The 18,601-nt window shown below is 37.8% G+C and overlaps 1 protein-coding gene across 3 annotated transcripts in view; it reads right to left on the bottom strand.

The window, feature by feature from the left end:
* LOC119780497 (dynamin binding protein) overlaps positions 1 to 18,601 on the bottom strand; it is a 72,423-nt gene that overhangs the window by 41,408 nt on the left and 12,414 nt on the right. For all 3 annotated transcript variants that reach the window (XM_038280561.1, XM_038280562.1, XM_038280563.1), the window contains exons 2-3: positions 9,394 to 9,548; positions 8,919 to 9,041 (exon numbers count right to left, since the gene is read on the bottom strand). In XM_038280561.1, the coding sequence (XP_038136489.1) occupies positions 8,919 to 9,041; positions 9,394 to 9,538 (268 nt within the window). In that variant the 5' untranslated portion in view covers positions 9,539 to 9,548. The remainder of the gene's footprint in view (positions 1 to 8,918; positions 9,042 to 9,393; positions 9,549 to 18,601) is intronic.

Genomic DNA, 18,601 nt, shown 5'->3' with positions numbered 1-18,601 from the left:
TCTCTGTGACCCATCCATGGTGTGCACTGCTGATCTTTTCATGACACGGGAAAGTCATAGAATAGTTCTCCTTGACATAATTTAGGAAGTTTTTCAGTTTTTTGTTTGGAATTCATATTTTAATTTTGCATTCTGCTTTTGAAAGCCCGGCTAGGAGGGAATTGTAAATAACCCCAAGCTTTAAATGTTAAAGAGTATGGCATTCCTCAGTATTAACAATGCTTGGAAGATTCATCTTATTGCATGAAATATGCCTTAGAACGACAGTGGTGAAAAATCGTGCTTAAAGTCAAGGTAGTCTATATGTAATTCTTGGTTGGTCGGTTTTCACTGGTTAACTTACAACATGGCATGTCTCCAAAGGTTTGCTAATGTTATCAGGGTATCCAAGAAATTATCTTTTTTCAAGGTATTTTAATAGCTTTTTATTTGGCTTAATGGGAGTGAGGGATCATAAGAATGTTGTTTGGTCAGAGGGAAGTCACTGGGGTCACATTCCAAAGAACCACGGCTCCACCTCCCATTGTGTCTGGACCAGAAGCTGGAAATAAGCCAGTGGAACTACAGGAAATGAAACTGGATGGACAATAATCATCCTTCCCTATGGATCTCCTGATATGGCAAGTGTTATTATGTCAACGACTTTAAAAAATGGTAGGGAAGCACAGGTTAGATGGTAGGGTAGGAGTCTCTTGAAGGACAGAGCTGTCACCATTCTGAAAGTCTTTAGTTGATCAGTCCACCATTATGGAATCAGGACATGATTACCAGGAGTCTGGCCAAAATCCTTAGTCAGCCTATTCATGAAAGAAGTGTTTTTGGGAGCAGTTCCTTGTAGGATTAGTGACTTGCATTTAATGCAGATGTTTAAGTGCAGCTCTTGGAGCTCAACGAGAGGGGTGACATTTGTTCTTTCAGTCTTTTTGAATACCAGACCTGCAGTGTTTTCATAGCACAGTCAGCAGCCGATGATAGACTGCATGATATTGACCATAGAAAGCAATATGATAAAACCTAAGGGGTTATTATTTAAGTCACCAAAGTTGCGAACTACCTTTAATGGAGCAAAAGATATAGATTCAGTTTGGCCTGAAAGACAAGTTCAGTTTTAAAGAGGTTTAAGAGAAGATAATGAGCTTTAATCAATGTGGATTTGTTGAGAGGCATGGAAATGTTCATAGTAAAATACAGTTTACATAATGTAACTTACTTAACGTGTTGAATAACTCTTAAAGTTGCCACAGCAGCCATCATGAAGAATGTTTTGAAGCTTAAAATCTACCATTTAAAATCATAAATTAATGCTTAGTGCTTTATCTACTGCTTGTAGCTACTTTTAGTCAATTCAAAAGACTAAACTAACCATTTTCACTGCCATACTGAATCTCTTGACTTCAGCAAAGAATGACTGAGAGCAGCACAGGAAAGAATTGCAAAGCAGGTGAGAATAAAGGAATTGTCAGAAGGAAGGATTAGTCAGTGAAAAACTAAGCAAACAGTGTTTGGTCTTTGATGGCCATCTAGTGGAGAATTTGGTAAATTAATATTTTAACTGATCTGCTATTTTACTATGGGTGCATGAATCCAGTCTTTGAGAGTTATTATGTTGTACTCTTCAGACTTATCTCTTCTCTGAAACACCTAAATCCACTGTACAGCCTCTGCAGAGTGGAACACGAACTACAAATCAGCAGGTTTTTAAGAATATCCCATAAAAGCCCTATTTATTTAAAGAGAAAAAAGGGGGGACACAGGGCTTATGTTTAAAAAAAAATCAACCACCGACTAACATAATGCAATTCAAAACAGGAGAAAGTACTTTAAAAGGTAAAAATAATATAGGGAATGTTAAGAACGTAAATAAACTTCAAAAGCACATCAAACCATGGAGATAAAACTCCCTCTACACTTTCTAGCACAGATAAGAAAGATGTCTAAAAGCAATAAATTAAAAATCATTCTTTATACAGTAGTATAACCTCAATTTAGAAATGCTCTAGCTCTCCAACAGGTTCTTTTTAACCACCTGTCTCACTGTGCATGATGGCATTAAGAAGTCTGAACATAAATATTGTCAAGTTCACTTTCTTGTTATTTCCTTACTTTAAAGATAAATAAATACTTGGCACGTGTTCTTTTCTTTCTCATGTTCAAATAGAGAACAAGAAAAAGAGAAGAGAAATAAGCTTCCCATTATAGTTACATCCCAAAATACAGGACGTCATGGACACTGACAAAGTTATCTGCATTATTAACAGAATAACGTAGAATTTTTATGTTTTATAAATACTAAAAATGGATATTATAAATACATATACATATTTATTTATTTTTTTCATTTTATTACCTATTTTTAAAGAAATAGGGGAAAAAAGCAAACAAGTAAAAATACATAACCCAGCTTTTTGATATGATTTAAATTTTTTTCTAAATGTGTTGATATATGGGAACAACTGAGTTGCCCTCAAGGATTAAAAACAGTTCTGACTATGTGTAAATAAATAAATCATGTTTGCAGCCTAATGACCTAAAAGTGACTTGAACATCATGACCCATGAAGGCTATTCTGTAGAGGACAGTCTAAAAAGGTTCAGAGGATCTCCATCTGAAGTTAAGTTATTTTCTCTGTGATATCTCTGTATCTAAGTAACTCTAACTGACTACTTTAAAACATAGCACCTTCTGCTGCACTTTTCTACTGAGCACTTGTCAGTTTCACACGGTTTTATTTCTGATAGCAAGAAGTAGCTAGCCTAGGCTAGCGCTAGCTTAGCATTGCTATGGCTTCTCTCTCTCCCTCCCTTGACTCTTTTCCAACTCTTCCTTCTTCCTCTCCTCTCTCCTGCTCTCTGTGTCAGATGTTCAGTTATTCCTCTGCCTCCTTTAGTGATAATGGGATGTGTAATAAGTGTAGTATTTTTGTAGCTTTGGAGGCGAGGGTGTCAGAGTTAGAATCCAGGCTTCAGGCTGTTGAAGTAGGCCCCCCACGTAGCTGTCCTCCAAAAGTGCCTGAGCAGCCAGGCGATTGGGTAACTGTACGCAGAAAGCGTAGTCGTGGATCTCTGCCCACTGGTCACCACCAACCCGTTCACGTTTCTAACCGGTTTTCCCCACTCAGTGACACACCCACTGAGAAGCCCACTCTGGTGATTGGCAGCTCCATAGTCAGAAACGTGGCATTAGAGACACCAGGGACCATAGTCAAATGTTTGCCGGGGGCCAGAACGGGCGACATCAAATCCTACCTGAAACTACTGGCTAAGGATAAGGTTAAATACAGTAAGATTGTTATTCACGCTGGTGGTAATGACACCCGGTTACGCCGATCGGAGGTCACTAAAATTAGTGTTGCTTCGGTGTGTAAGTTTGCCAAAAAAATGTCGGACTCCGTAATTTTCTCTGGTCCCCTCCCTGATCTGACCAGTGATGACATGTTTAGCCGCATGTCGTCATTCAATCGCTGGTTGTCTAGGTGGTGCCCTGAAAACAACGTGAGCTACATTAATAATTGGCAATCCTTTTGGGGAAAGCCTGGTCTGATTCGGAGAGACGGCATCCATCCCACTTTGGATGGTGCAGCTCTTCTTTCTAGGAATCTGGCCACATTTATTAGTCCTCCAAAACCCTGACCACCCAGGGTGCAGACCAGGAAGCAGAGTTGTAGTTTAACACACATCTCTGCAGCTTCTCTACTGTTACCCACTCTTTACTCCATCCAGACAGTGTCTTGCCCACGACCAAAATCTAATAAATTAGCAAAGATTCCCAAAGGAGTAAATCATGATAATCTAATTAAAATCAAAATAACTCCAATTGGGGAAAAAGTTAAAACAATTAAATGCGGTCTGTTTAACATAAGATCGCTTTCCTCTAAAAGTCTACTAGTTAATGACTTGATTTGTGATAATCACATTGACTTGTTTTGCCTTACAGAAACCTGGCTGCAGCAAGAGGATTATGTGAGCATAAATGAGGCAACTCCTTCAAGCTATTTAAATTTTCACATCCCCAGAAGTTCTGGGCGAGGAGGAGGAGTAGCAACAATCTTCGAGTCTGACTTACTGATTACTCCCAAAACAATTAATTCCTACAACTCTTTTGAACATTTAACCCTTAATTTCCCTGATCCAAATTTCAAGGCAAGAAAACCTCTTCTTTTTGTAACTTTGTATCGTCCACCAGGTCCTTACTCTGAATTTTTAGATGAGTTTTCAGAGTTCCTTTCTGATTTGGTATTAAATACTGACAGGGTCATCATAGTGGGAGATTTTAACATCCATGCTGACATTGAAGGCGATAGCTTAAGAGCAGCCTTTAATGCTATCTTAGACACTATTGGCTTTGTTCAAAATGTGAATAGTCCCACACATTCTCATCTTCATACTTTGGATCTTGTGCTGACATACGGCATAGAATGTGAAGAAATAACAGTATTTCCTCACAACCCTGTCCTCTCTGACCACTTTCTAATAACCTTCAGGATTACTTTAACAGAGTTCTCCTCCCCCAAAAGAAGGTTCAATTTTAGTAGATCTTTATCAGATAGTGCAGTTATAAATTTTAAAGAATCTGCTTCACTTTCTCTCTGCTCTGTGTCACTGAGCAGTGCTGCAGAGTGCAAAAGCTTAGCTTATTCCCCTTCACAGGTTGATGATTTTGTTGAGGGGGTTGCTAGTTCTCTGCGTATTGCCTTAGACAACGCAGCTCCTTTGAAAATGAAAACTGTTAAAAATAGAAAGCTTGCTCCTTGGTTTAATGCAGAGCTGCGTACTTTGAAGCAAAATGCTAGGAAACTGGAGAGAAAATATCGCTCCACAGGCCTGCGAGAGTCCTTCCTAGTCTGGAAAAATGGTTTACTGCTGTATAAGAGGACCCTTTGTAAAGCAAGAGCAGCATACTTCTCCTCATTAATAGAGGAGAATAAGAATAATCCTAGATTTCTTTTTAATACAGTTGCCAAACTCACCCAGAGCCATAGCTCTGTTGAACCGTCCATTCCACCTGCTCTTAGCAGCAATGATTTTATGGGATTCTTTATAAATAAGATTGATCTTATTAAAAATAAGATCATAAGCACTCCTCTATCCGCGATTGTACCTGAGGTAGTCATGGAATCTGAACCGGGTTTAGACTGCTTTGATCCAGTTGAACTCTCTGAATTAGCAAAATTATTGTCTTCATCTAAGCCTTCAACTTGTATGTTAGATCCAGTTCCAACCAGGTTATTTAAGGAGGTATTCCCTTTGATCTCCTCCTCCATTTTAGATGTGATTAATCTATCTCTGTTACAGGGATATGTACCTAAAGCTTTTAAGATTGCTGTAATTAAACCTCTGCTTAAGAAACCGTCTCTTGACCCAGATGACTTGGTCAATTATAGACCTATATCCAATCTTCCTTTCTTATCCAAAATTCTTGAGAAAGTAGTTGCCAAACAAGTTTGCGATCACTTCCACCATAATGAACTTTTTGAAGAGTTTCAGTCTGGCTTTAGAGCTCATCATAGCACTGAAACAGCTCTGGTGAAAGTCACTAATGATATTCTCATGGCCTCAGATAATGGACTTGTATCTGTGCTCGTCCTGTTGGATCTTAGTGCTGCATTTGATACAGTTGACCATAATATTCTTTTAGAAAGACTTGAATATTTTGTTGGAATTAAAGGAACAGCACTAGACTGGTTTAAATCTTATCTATCTGATCGAATTCAGTTTGTTCATGTTAATGATAGATCTTCAACACGCTCAAAGGTTACCTGTGGAGTACCACAGGGATCAGTGCTAGGACCAATTCTCTTTACTTTATACATGCTCCCAATTGGTAGAATTATTAGACAGCATGGGATTAATTTCCACTGTTATGCTGATGATACCCAGCTATATCTGTCTATAAATCCAGATGAAGCTAACCCATTACATAGATTACAGGCATGTCTTGAAGACATAAAAACCTGGATGACTCTTAATTTTCTGCTTCTGAATGCAGACAAAACAGAAGTTATAGTCTTTGGACCAGAGTCTCTGAAAAAGAAACTGATTAGCCAGTCACTTCATTTGGATGGGATTAAACTGATTTCAGATAATAAAGTAAAAAATCTTGGTGTTATTTTTGATCAGGACCTGTCATTTAAATCCCATATCAAAGAGGTTTCTAGAATTTCCTTCTTTCATCTGAGGAACATTGCAAAAATTAGAAATATCCTGTCCAGGGGTGATGCTGAGAAACTAGTCCATGCATTTGTTACTTCAAGGCTGGACTATTGTAATTCTTTACTATCAGGAAGTCCACAAACTGTAGTTAAAAGCCTTCAGCTGATCCAAAATGCTGCAGCCAGAGTTCTAATGAAAATGAAAAAGAGAGATCATATCTCTCCTATCCTGGCTTCTCTTCATTGGCTTCCTGTTAAATCAAGAATAGAATTTAAAATCCTCCTTCTCACATATAAAGCCTTAAATGGCCAAGCTCCATCTTATATCAGAGATCTGATTGTTCCTTATGTTCCTAACAGAGCACTTCGCTCTCAATCTGCAGGTTTACTAGTGGTTCCTAGAATTTCTAAAAGTAGAATGGGAGGCAGATCTTTTAGTCATCAGGCTCCTCTCCTGTGGAACCAACTACCAGTTTTAGTCCGTGAGGCAGACACCCTGTCTACTTTTAAGGCTAGGCTTAAAACTTTCATTTTTGATAAAGCTTATAGTTAGGGTGGCTCAGGTTATCCTGAGCTATCTCTATAGTTATGCTGCTATAGGCTTAGACTTTTGGAGGACATAGGGACCCCCATTTCATCATTCTGCTTCATTCTCTCTCTGTTCTCCTATTCTGCAGAATCTGTTAGTTCAATCTCTAACCTTCTGCTCTCTCTGCTTTTCCTCAGAGTAGCTTTGCCTCGTCTGTTCCTGTTTGGCTGTGACGTCATCCTGGAAAAAAACATCAGCTGTGCTGCTTCTATCAACACCCTTGTTAATAGATGTTGGAGATCGGCTTGTTTTCCAGTGTGGTCCTGTTTCTCTGACCGTGACTGAGTGGATGTGCTCTCTTCGTCCTCTGGCATGGGAGCTGCCTTGGAGCTCGTCTGCCTGGCTGTGTGTTTCCTGGACGGGGCCGCCTTTTACAGCTGCTTTTTGTATCTCTGCTTCTGTCTCCTTGAACCCCAGTCGGCCTCGGCAGATGGCCGCTCACACTGAGCCTGGTTCTGCTGGAGGTTTCTTCCTGTTAAAAGGGAGTTTTTCCTCTCCACTGTCGCTACAAGCATGCTTAGTGTGGGGGATTGTATTTGAGTCAATGAGTCAATGCAATCAACTGGTTTTCCTTAGATAGAAAACTTTGTATCAATTTGACTGTATGATCTGGTTGAACTGTAAAGTGCCTTGAGATGACATGTGTTGTGAATTTGGCGCTATATAAATAAACTGAATTGAATTGAAAAATAAACTGCCTGAGAACAGATGAACTTCTATAACTGCTCTTTTTTCTTATCTTCGGATCAAAAACATGAATTTTTTTTATATAAGAACATTTATGGCTATATTATAATTACGACAGAATTTATTGTTCCTCTTGGAAAATGTGTTGTGGACTCAAAGCTGCACAAACAAAAAACTGCCATAACATAACTAACATGTTATACATAAAAATTGACTTTGTGGAGGATTTAAAAAAAAACACATAAGACAATGAAGCCATTGGTTGAAAATCCCTGTTACACTATTTTTTCAGCACCTGGTCTGCCACTGATAGTTTTGTCATAATATTTATTTTTCATAAGGTGGGGCATTTTCCCACATAGCAAAATTGATGCTAATCAAATCATAGGATTTTGCAAATCTGTCTGTGTGAGATTATGCTCCTGCTATAAAAGATGATTTTTTTTAAAGTTCGTTTAAACATCTTTACGAGGGTTGGCTACAGAAAAACTAAACTATAAAGAAAAATGAATCCTTTTAACATTTTTTTTCAAGGTGACTTATTACTGTAGCTAGAGAGAAAAGACTACAGGAAAGGACAAAAAAGCAGAAATCAAACCCATTTACCTGAGCTCTCCAACATCAACAAGAAGCATTAAACTAAGAAAACATGAGCTGTTAATGATAAAATAGGAACCAGAAAAAACATGTTTGTTAGTTTAAACCATTGTTTCCCAACCTTTTTTCACTTGTGTACCCTTTTGTGAATTTGATCTTACCATAACACCTCATCTCATGCGCAAGTATTGATAAATGACCGAAAGTGGAACGTACAAAAACTTAAAACAAATTAAAAACTTTTACTTAATCTTTTAAATTGAACATTTAATTCTTAGGCATTTAATGCTTTCCATCTCAAATAAAAAAAAACAAATATGTTGCCTGAAAGTTAGTAAGGAATCTAAATAAATACAAAATAAAATCATATTATAAACCTGCATTTATAAAACTGGAGCTCCTCTGAGTAACTCCCTTATTAATACATTTAAACTTGACGAATTAGAAACAAAATACAGAACAAAAATTATATTTAGACTGACTTAATTAGTTTTACTTTGTTAAATAAAGACATCTTAGCTCAGTTTCATGAGCTCCGATAGCTCAGTGTGAAAAACAGCGGATACCAGGCTGTTCTCTACATCCAGTCTGTTCCTCCGCTTGGTTTTAATGTGTCACAGCTCAAGATTAACTCAAACATAAAAAAATAAAAAAAAACGTATTTTTACGTAAATTTTTCATTTTGGTCCTCAGCAAGCAAAACAGATCCCAGCCCTATTTTATTTTATTACCTAATAAATAAAATATTTTTATGTACCCCTTGTAATGCAGCAGTGAACCACTAGGGGTACGCGTACACCCGGTTGGGAATCACTGCCTTAAACAACACATTACATGCACAGAATTCAATATTCTAACCATCTTTAGTACATATCAAGGTATGAAACATGACTGTACCTCTCTTTAAAGGCAGAGTGGCTGATTCTGCTGAGCTAAAATCATTTATGCACACATAGAGTCTGTCTCCTGGCTTGGTGCTGGGGATTGTAACCTCTTCTACGAAGGTGCTGGGGAACTGACCTAGAGAGAGAGGAAAGACGGCAGAATCATGTAAGAAGTTGTGTTTCCTTTACACATATACTCAAAACGTTGTTGCTACTCTGCTAATGTAATAAAAAAATTAAATCTCACAACTACTGTGGTCCAGTTACATAAAAAATACTATTATAAATCACACAGGGCCAACTTTGTTTCATGCGGTACCTTCTAATCGTCGTACTTTATAGGCTGAACACTCACACAGACATGTGCCAACAGCCCACAGAGCAAATCTCTAATCAGGTCACACCCTGTTTTCAGGCCTCAACTTTTTCCAAGTTGTTGAAATAATTCCTGTCAGAGATCAAGTGGATAACCTCCACATGAATCTTACCGGTGACACCATCTTTGTTACCGAGCAACCAGAACTCGTCCACTACGCCCATCACTTCGATGACATCACCAGGGAAAAGGGGGAGCTCCTCCGAAACGCTGGGGAGGAACTCGAACAAGGCGCGCACCACCGTGCCCGCTTCCATTCCTCATAACCTGCAGAGGTGGACAGAACCGGGGAGGCAGTTATTTCTACGTCTGAAAAGGGAAAATTACCAAAGAGCATCAAACAAAACAATATGTAAGAAACAGCAACAGCTTTCTTGGTTTTCTAATCAAGAAAGCATGTAGGAACCATTCCAAGTCCTTAAGTTTTTGGGAACTAACACCAAGTGAGAGAAGTAGAAAGAGAAATCTGGGACAGAAAAAAAAGAGAAAAGAGAGAAAAGACTAGAAAGAGCTTGAGTTAGGATGGTTCCTGACAGATGGCAATCAGGGAGGACAATTTTAAATCTTTTTTGTCCTGATTGAAGTAATACAACCTTTACAGCAAAGTCTAAGTTAAATGTTAAAGCTTTGTTTGCAATCTTCAATTGACCAGAGTGAATGTAATACATCATTAACATGCTTGCTTTGGGTTTTCTCTTTCTCTTAAAGCCAAGGACTGAGAGATGAAAGGTGAACATTTAAACGACATTATAAGCACAATTAACATCAATGAACCTTTGTGCTCGCCCACATGCACAAAATCAGAATTGAAACAGAAGAACCAAATATAGTCTTTTCCCTCAAACCTATGAAAGCTTTTTTCTAAATCACAAAGATTCAAAATTTCTGTCATGCTATGTCTTCCACTCTCCATATTTCAATGTACTTCTTAACAATGTGGAATAATAATATATATTAAAATTGCAGTCTTTAATGAGAACATCCTGTTGCATTGGAAACTGTCCAAGGTATCAAATGTATTTTTTTTTGGAAGATTTAAAAGGAAGAATCCTTTAAAATACCCTCAAAATCCCCTTAAAAATTATACTAACTTAATTAAAGATTATGAAAGGAACTTAGTTTTGCGTACAATATATGATTTGAAGGGTATTGGAAATAATTGCTGTAAAATGCAATGGTCCATAGTTAGCCCTGCATGATTACAAAAAGATTATAAATTGCAAATATCTGCAGATAACTGACAAATTACAAACAATGATGGTTTAGATGGATGTCAACAATAACTGTGAAACATTCTAGCTAAAACACATGACTGCATATATGTATAGTTTTTTTTTTTTCCTTCAGAATTCCCAATGTGAATCTTCTAAATTAACATTAATTATAGTAGTTAGGACTTTTTCTAACCCTGATTAAAGGTATATAGCAAAGCAAGTGTGAGAGAAGATAAATGGTTTCCAATCAATCACATCGGGCAGAGCCTGACGATATTGACCGAATTTCAGTGGCTTTTATTCTGGATTATCTGGGGACAGAAGGAATACAGATGGGGCTGAAAAAGACCGGAAATGGAGAAAAGGAGGGCAATTTCTCACAATAAATGGGGACCTCTGGTTAATCAGGCCAAAAGGAGAGCAGCAGGAGTCTAGAGAAATTTAGAGTTGATGTCTGTAAGAAAAAAAAAAAAAGATCGTCTAGGATATAAATACATGAGAGTTTCCAAGTCTACATACACTGTCTTGTGTAACTACCCATACATCTTCTTTTCCTTTCCTTTCTACTTGTAACAGCTACAAATTTCATTGTAATTTTTTGGATTGATATATAACTCGCAATCACAATTAAAAAAAAAAAATTTTTAAAACTTTTGCCCTTTACTTTTCTTCCTCTAAATGTTGGGAAAAGCTGCACTTTTGTGATTAAAAACATGAAAAACAAAGTTAAATAAAGAATAAAGGAAATGAGAATTGATCATAACGAATGTAGTGATGTCATAATTTAGCAACAGAGCGGAAAAGGAAGCTTTCCTGATACCCTGAAAAACCTACTTGGATTTTTATGCAACTTTGAAGTTTTCAGGGGGTTTTTTTTTACAAATAAAGTACCAAAAAGTGTGGATAACTTTTATATATAAACCCAGTGCAAGCAACGGCATATACATTTTCTCCTGTGTGCAATTTATTCTCACTGTAAATGAAGCTGACCTATGAAGAACTCAGAAAATGATCAACCAGCATTGTGAAAAATACAGCCAGCAAAGCCTGTCATGACATAAATGGTTAGAAAGAGACTATACCAGTTGCACACTAGGTGGGAATACTTTTGAAAAACTTAATTCACTCGGTTTTGGACGCTAAGTGTTTCTAAGCAGAAGTTTATGTACATAGTTTAGAAACTAGATGATGCGGCATGGTAGGTGTGGTTGGCTGTTAACCCTGAACCACTTGGTGGGAAAAACTCACCGAAACTCAAGCCGGGGTCGTAGACAGAGCGAGCCAAACTATGTGTGCAACACACTGCCAATTAAAAAGCTGGACAAGCCGGTTTGTTTAAAACTTTGTTTTTAGCAATATTTCATGAGTAATATGATCAAAAACACAAGATGTTTGCATCTTTAAACAAAGTTACGTCTTAAATGTATTGAATAGGTCTTTAAAGGCAAGACTAATTCACTAAAAATTACATGCATTTTTATCTCTCCTAAATCAAAACGTCTTTTTAATTGTTAGACGAAAGTCAAAGATTTTTTTTATTTTTACATCTATATTTGTACCGATGAGGATTATGGCCACCTAAAAAAATTATAAAAAGTTAACAGATTTTTAGATTTTTTTTCAGTATAATATGAGAAAAAAAACAACGTTTTTTTTTCAGAGGTCTGACTTTTTTTATCTCAGAATTCTTCTGACTTTAATCTCAGAATTCTGACTTTTTTCTCAGAATTCTGACTTTAATCTCAGGATTTTAAATTTGATCTCAGAATTCTGGCTTTTTTTCCCCCATTTTAAACTGAAATAAAATTTAAAAATCCGTTATCTTTTTTATCTTCTTCCATAATAATTGAGCTTATTTAAAGTATATAAAAAATGAAGCCCTGCTCATTAAAGCAGCGAGCTCAACCTAGTGGGATAACTCCCAGCCTAATCAGTTCGCAGGCTGGTGTGTTCTAATTGTAAGTCATTGGATTTCCTGTAAACCTACGCATGCTTTGAGGCATACTTACAACACCTGACAAAAAAAAACCAACATAAAATTTACCATGCATCTTTAAACAGATCAAGCTTAGCTGATAACAGCTGGAGCACTTTCAGTTGTGTTTTTGCCTCTCGACTTTTAAACTGCAGAGTGCCGTGTCTGTTTATCCTGCCTGTGCTGGTGAGATACAGATTACAAAGTCTGAAATAATGTCAAATTCAAGGTTTGTGTTTAATAATGCATTACTGGTCTAATATGCTAGTATGTGTAATGTAATGTTGCATGTGTTACTTGCATGAGTTACATCTTTCTCTGTACGGTTTTATTTAACAGCTCTACTGTCAGCTGAAAAGAGGAACCAAAGTTTGTTGTTAAAATATCTGTCTAAATTTCTGCAAGATCTTTGGAGCTTAACTTATTTTTCGTGCTGCAGTTCTCGGTGGGAGATCATGCTTATAAGATAATGGCTAACTATTTTAAAGGCTTTTATCCTACAGATAATTTTGAAGGCTCGATAAATGATACTTTTCATTTAATGACTACAAGGGTGCAAAGTTGGAGGGTTGGGTTAGGGTCTTAAAATCTTGATCTCACTGCACTAAATAATTCAATGCCATCTCATGTGGTGCCAAATCTAAATTTGGAGTGCCCTGACCACTACACCAGCGCAATCCTTTGGATCTACATCCAGCCAGACAAGCTCCTGAGTTTTATATCTGAGATTTTCAGTGTTTCAGCAGCAGCCTTGGCACTTTAACATTGTGATCTAGTAACTAATGGTCAGTTTTCATCTAAGTCATTATGTGATAAAAAAGGATATAAGCAGAACCCATCCTGCTAAGAAATGCATAAAATGTACTAAGAAGTCCATTAAACATAAGCACCAATCCACACAATTACTGATACCCATGGTTAGGGATGCACCAAAGCACATTTTCTCACTTCTAGTCCAAATTAGACACTTAAATTTGGAAATAAGAAGATCCAGATTATTTTCTGATGTCAGAGCTCTGTTGCTTAAATGCCATAATGATTTTCATTGGTTATCTTAAGAGGCTGTCATAAACTCCTCTTTACACAAGGCAACTTGAGATTAGTATAGTGTCAGAAAAGGAAGGCCTAAAAACAGTCAATTCTGTCAGTGTCAACTGGACTTTTTGCTACCACTCTGACTCTGGATAAGAATAAGTTTAAGTAGCTTCTCTTTCCCTTAAAAAAATCCCTAATTTAATAAGATAAACAAACATCTGTCTAAATTTAAAAGCATTTTCTAACCTCTCCTCTGTTTTTAATAACAAGATGACTCTCTAGTATATCCATAGGGAAACAATAAGCAATAGATTCCTCCTGATTTTTTAACACTTATCAACCCCATAAAAAAACATATACTTTTTTTTTTTCTTTTTTTTTAAAATCACAATACAAACTTGATCGACCCATAAAAAATACGTTCAATGAACATTGAATAAAAGGCCTGGAATTCCAAAAACAACTTGACAGGAAGCAAAAGGAAACACAGAGGCATGCAAGGTATTTTGGGGGATGTAGGTAAGAGGAGAGCGTCTCAACCATCAGCTCCTAGTGCTCAGCTAACTAGCAACAACATGCAAAGTATCCAGCTTGTGTTTTCTTAACTGTGCTGTACTGTTTGAATACTACAGCAGATAGTAAGAGAGAAAGAGTTTTCCAGCACAAGAGGACATTTTGTATAAAAGAGGAAGTGTACCATCACTAGTATAGCAGTATTTTGGATATATATATATTATCACTTGAGCTGGTCTCAACTGCTTGAATACAATAACCTAAAGCAATTGTCATCTGCAGGTACAAGCGGAGCAGCAGACAGTTTGCAACAGACCGACATTGAGAGGTAGACATCATTGGCAACATATTATAAAATATTAATTGATAAAATAGGTATTTTCTAAATGTTTTGCTCGTTTGAACTTTTAGACTTCTATTTGACCATTATTGTGTTATGCTATTTTACAGCCAAACGTTAAATTTAAAATAAATGCATTTAAGGTGAATTGTTTTGTCTAGTTTAAAAAAAGTTTTTTTTTTTTTTTTTTTTTTTTACAAAGGGTGCATCTGGTAAAGGAATACCCCAGAAATAGGCCAAAACCGCCTGAGCCAAATAATCAAGAAGGCTGGCTATAGATACTGACTCAGAAATGGTGCCATTATCAGCCGCCTCCTGTTCGTGGAAGAAATGAAGCTATATGCTAAGAGGGAATGAGACATGGACTCACTGATCCACACCACCAGGATCTACAGCAGGACATCAGAATGTCATTCAGGCTGGAGAAATGTGACCAGATGGTGACTAGAGGAAAGGTAATCCACAAAGAGGGTATCACATTTCCAGAAGGGAGGATAGTAGGTTTAGAAGAGAACTACGAGTACCTTAGAATACCACAGGCAACCATGAAGAGACCAAAAGGAAAGCTGCAACAGCCAAATACCTGTAATGAGTAAGGAAAGTTCTGAGAAGGCAATCCAATGGTAAGAACAAGGTCTGACAAACCAACATCTATGCGATACCAGTAATCAGATACCCTGCCCTGATAATACAGGCTATACACTAGGCACAAAGGAGGCAGAGGCCTATTGAGCATCAGAGCCACCATAAAGAGATGAAACATCCAAGCTCCAAGAAAACATGGCCCCAAGGGATGAAGCCCTCAGCAAGGGTTTCAGACAGTGGAAGTTGGAAGAGAAGGAACTGGAGGAACCATAATAAAAAAAACATTCAATGACAGATAGCTGAAGTGGCTGATATGACCAAATCCTAACAATGGCTAGAGAGAGCCGGGCTGAATGACAGAACATAAGCTTTGATTATTGCAGCACAGGAGCAGGCCTTGAGCACCAGACCAATAAAGACTCAGATCTACCACACCAGGCAAGATCCAGGTGCAGGCTATGCAAAGAGGCCCCAGAAACAATCCAGCATCTCACAGCAGGGTGTAAGATAAGGCAGCAAAGGAACATATGGAACGTCATACCCAAGTGACTGGCATTGTGTATAGGAACATCAGTGCAGGATACAAACTGGACCCCACCAGGTTAAAAAGGGAGCCACCTGCCAGGGTGGTTGACGATGACAGAGCTAAGATCCTATTGGATTTCCAACTAGACACAATGGTAGTGGCTAACCAACCTGGCATCGTTATCACTGATAACAGCAAAAGAGAGCCATAATAACTGGAGTGGCCATCCAAAATATGTAAAGATTGGGAAAAAAAGATTGAGAAACTGGAAAAATATCAAGGGCTAAAGAAGAAATAGAAGGAGTCTGGAAGATGAAGAAAACTGCAAAGTCTGTAGTCGTCAGAGCACTATAGAGGCAGCAACCCCAACACTGGAGAAGTGGGTCCAACAGATCGCTGGAGAAACATCAGACATCTCAGACCAGAAGATTGGAGTCCCAGGAACAGTTATGATACTACAAAGACCTTCAGAGGACCTGAGCTTGAAATGAATAAGTCACATCAAAAAGTCAGTGACATAAACCTGCAGAAAGAGCAACTTTTCCCCAAATAAAATCAAGATAAACTAGGCTGAATGAGTTCATGATGGTTTGAGGTGAGGCAAGGGAAAAAGTCCACCATGAAAACAATGTATCTTAGCTATTCTAACAAAACACCCTCCTCCATAATAATTCTTAAGGTATTTTCAGATAAGCAGTAAGGCTAACTTCAAACAGCTAATGTGGAGGAAAAAACATACATAAACCTCATTCTCAAACATTATGTCTTTGACATCAAAATCTAATACTAGAACTGTGAAAAACTAAGTGGGGTAGTGTGGGTGGAACTAGAGAGCCCTATTTGGCACAGTGCTTCTGAAAGTAACATGATTAAAACAGTCAACAGCTGACAAACACACCACCAGACAACACTGTAGGCACATAGCACGTACAGCTGACAGACAGACAAAACATGTGGTGTCTGAACCAAGATGTGACCCTGAAACTTCAACAAACTTTAGTAACTATATACACGTGATCAAGGGTGTTTTACAGCAAATGCAACAGAAAAAGTTGGGGGGTAGGGAGTGTTTTGGTTTAATTCAGTCAAATCAACCACTTGTTGTTCAGGATGGATATAAGCTGTCCAAGCATACATCCATCATTGTCTACACCTTCCACCCTCTGCACCAGTCTGCAGGTGGTTCATCCCTGCTGCAATCAGACTCTACAATGCGACACTACGACGGCAATAACTTGTGCAATGTATATTGTGCAATTACTATTTGATACCCCGTGCAATAACCTGTTTCTCTACATTTGACACCCAGTGGAATGGAACCAAACGACCCACTCATCAGTTTCCATTTCTATATTTCCAAGCAATACAAGGCCTTGTCTATATAAGACTCAAACTCACAGCGGATCCAGACATTTGAATTGAGAAAGCTTCCTGGAGAGGTGGCGAAACGTCTTCAAATCTTGAAAACCAAGTCCAGTGGATTTTTTTGAACTTTTACGGAATGACACCCAGTGGAATAACTATATAGAAATATAAATAACCATTCCATATGACTATCTGTGTAAACACCCTGTGCCTACAATAATAAAAAAAAAGCTGTCATATGTGTATGCACTGTATATACACTGCATATATCCCATGCACCTGTTTCTTCCTTTGGCACATTCTTCTTCTTTAACTATTTGAGCTGATGTAACAAGTAAATTTCTCCACTGTGAGATAAAGTCAATCAATCAATCAATCAATCAATCAATCAATCAATCAATCAAAAGAGAGATAATTGATATTTCTGTAGGCAGTCATTGAAATGCAAAGAAATTTAAGAGGACACCTACATAAGATTTAAAACCAAAACACTCCTTACCCCCCAACTTTAAATGTTAGTGAATACATAAAAAAAGGTTTGGTGAAATGGTAAAACTGCAGGTTGGTGGCTGTAAATGCAAAGACAAATGTAGTATGATAAATGATAAAGAGTTATAATATAAATATCTTATATCATGCTTTTAAGCCTTCCAAAGTAGACTATAAGCATATATATGTGTAAGTATTACTTATCACACTATTCTTTTGTCAAAATATTAGTTGTTTTCCAGGGCTATTTAGACAGTCCAGAGGAAAGACACTTCTCTTTACGGCAACGCCACCTCACCTGCTGTGATTGCTGCCATTTTTCATGACGTTGCCCTAGAGCTGCTGCATTTGTATCATGGTATTCTGCAGATTAGGCTCTACTTTGCCTCAGACATGCATGCATTAAGCAAAATACCACTTCAGGCATGAATTTGGTGAAGAATCCACAATGTAATGTAGTTAAAAAGTTGACTTTAGATTTTTTTTTAGGCCCTTTATTCATTACCCAATCTACTAAATGTTTAAGCAGAAACCTGAATAATCAAATCAAGCAAATACAGATGATTTCGCCCAAAACTGCACCGCTGATAAAGCTAAGAAAGGAGGCAAACATTCAGACAAGGATTTGACCTATTACAAACTTTTATGAACTGCTGCAGGACTGCCACAACTCTGAGTCATCTCAGCCTTTCTGTTGAGACAGGAAGAGTTAAGAAAAGATTTAATCTTCAGGGAGAGAAAAAAAAAATCCCCATCCACTGACTGCTTGTGTCTTATGTTAGAAAGTGTCTGATGTCCACATTAAAGCTACTGCTTCATTCTCTGTCTGCTTGCCAGAACCGGGCTCCAAGCGGTGCAGCTTAACTCTTGCATACAACCTATTGACACATAGTTGGGTGGCAGACTGGCACGTGCCTGCAAACATACACAGAGAGAATCCTCTGGATGCACTGAATGACAGCTAATGTCTTTTCATAGTTTGTTTACAGGGAAGCAAACTGCAGCCCAGAATGCTGAGTCCACAGAAACACATTCACACATGTCCCAGGCAGGTGGACAACACAGGACATGTCCAGATGTCTCAAACTGTGGGATATCTGTTGTATCTCTGCGGCTGGTTTAGTCCGTCAGCAGATCTGAGTGAAGAGGGGTTGAGGGATGTAACATGGCTGTGGCCAGCTGACAGCTGTCATGTGGGCTTTTTTTATGGGATCTATACCACAGGCACTCCCTTTGACAACTTAACAAAACCAGAACCAGTATAGATATCACCATGTG

The sequence above is a fragment of the Cyprinodon tularosa genome, unplaced genomic scaffold (assembly GCF_016077235.1).
Source record: "Cyprinodon tularosa strain WSP-4 unplaced genomic scaffold, ASM1607723v1 ctg161, whole genome shotgun sequence".
Lineage (NCBI taxonomy): Eukaryota > Metazoa > Chordata > Actinopteri > Cyprinodontiformes > Cyprinodontidae > Cyprinodon > Cyprinodon tularosa.
The sequence above is the reverse complement of the archived record's forward strand: the minus strand, read 5'-3'. Positions and strand labels throughout refer to the sequence as shown.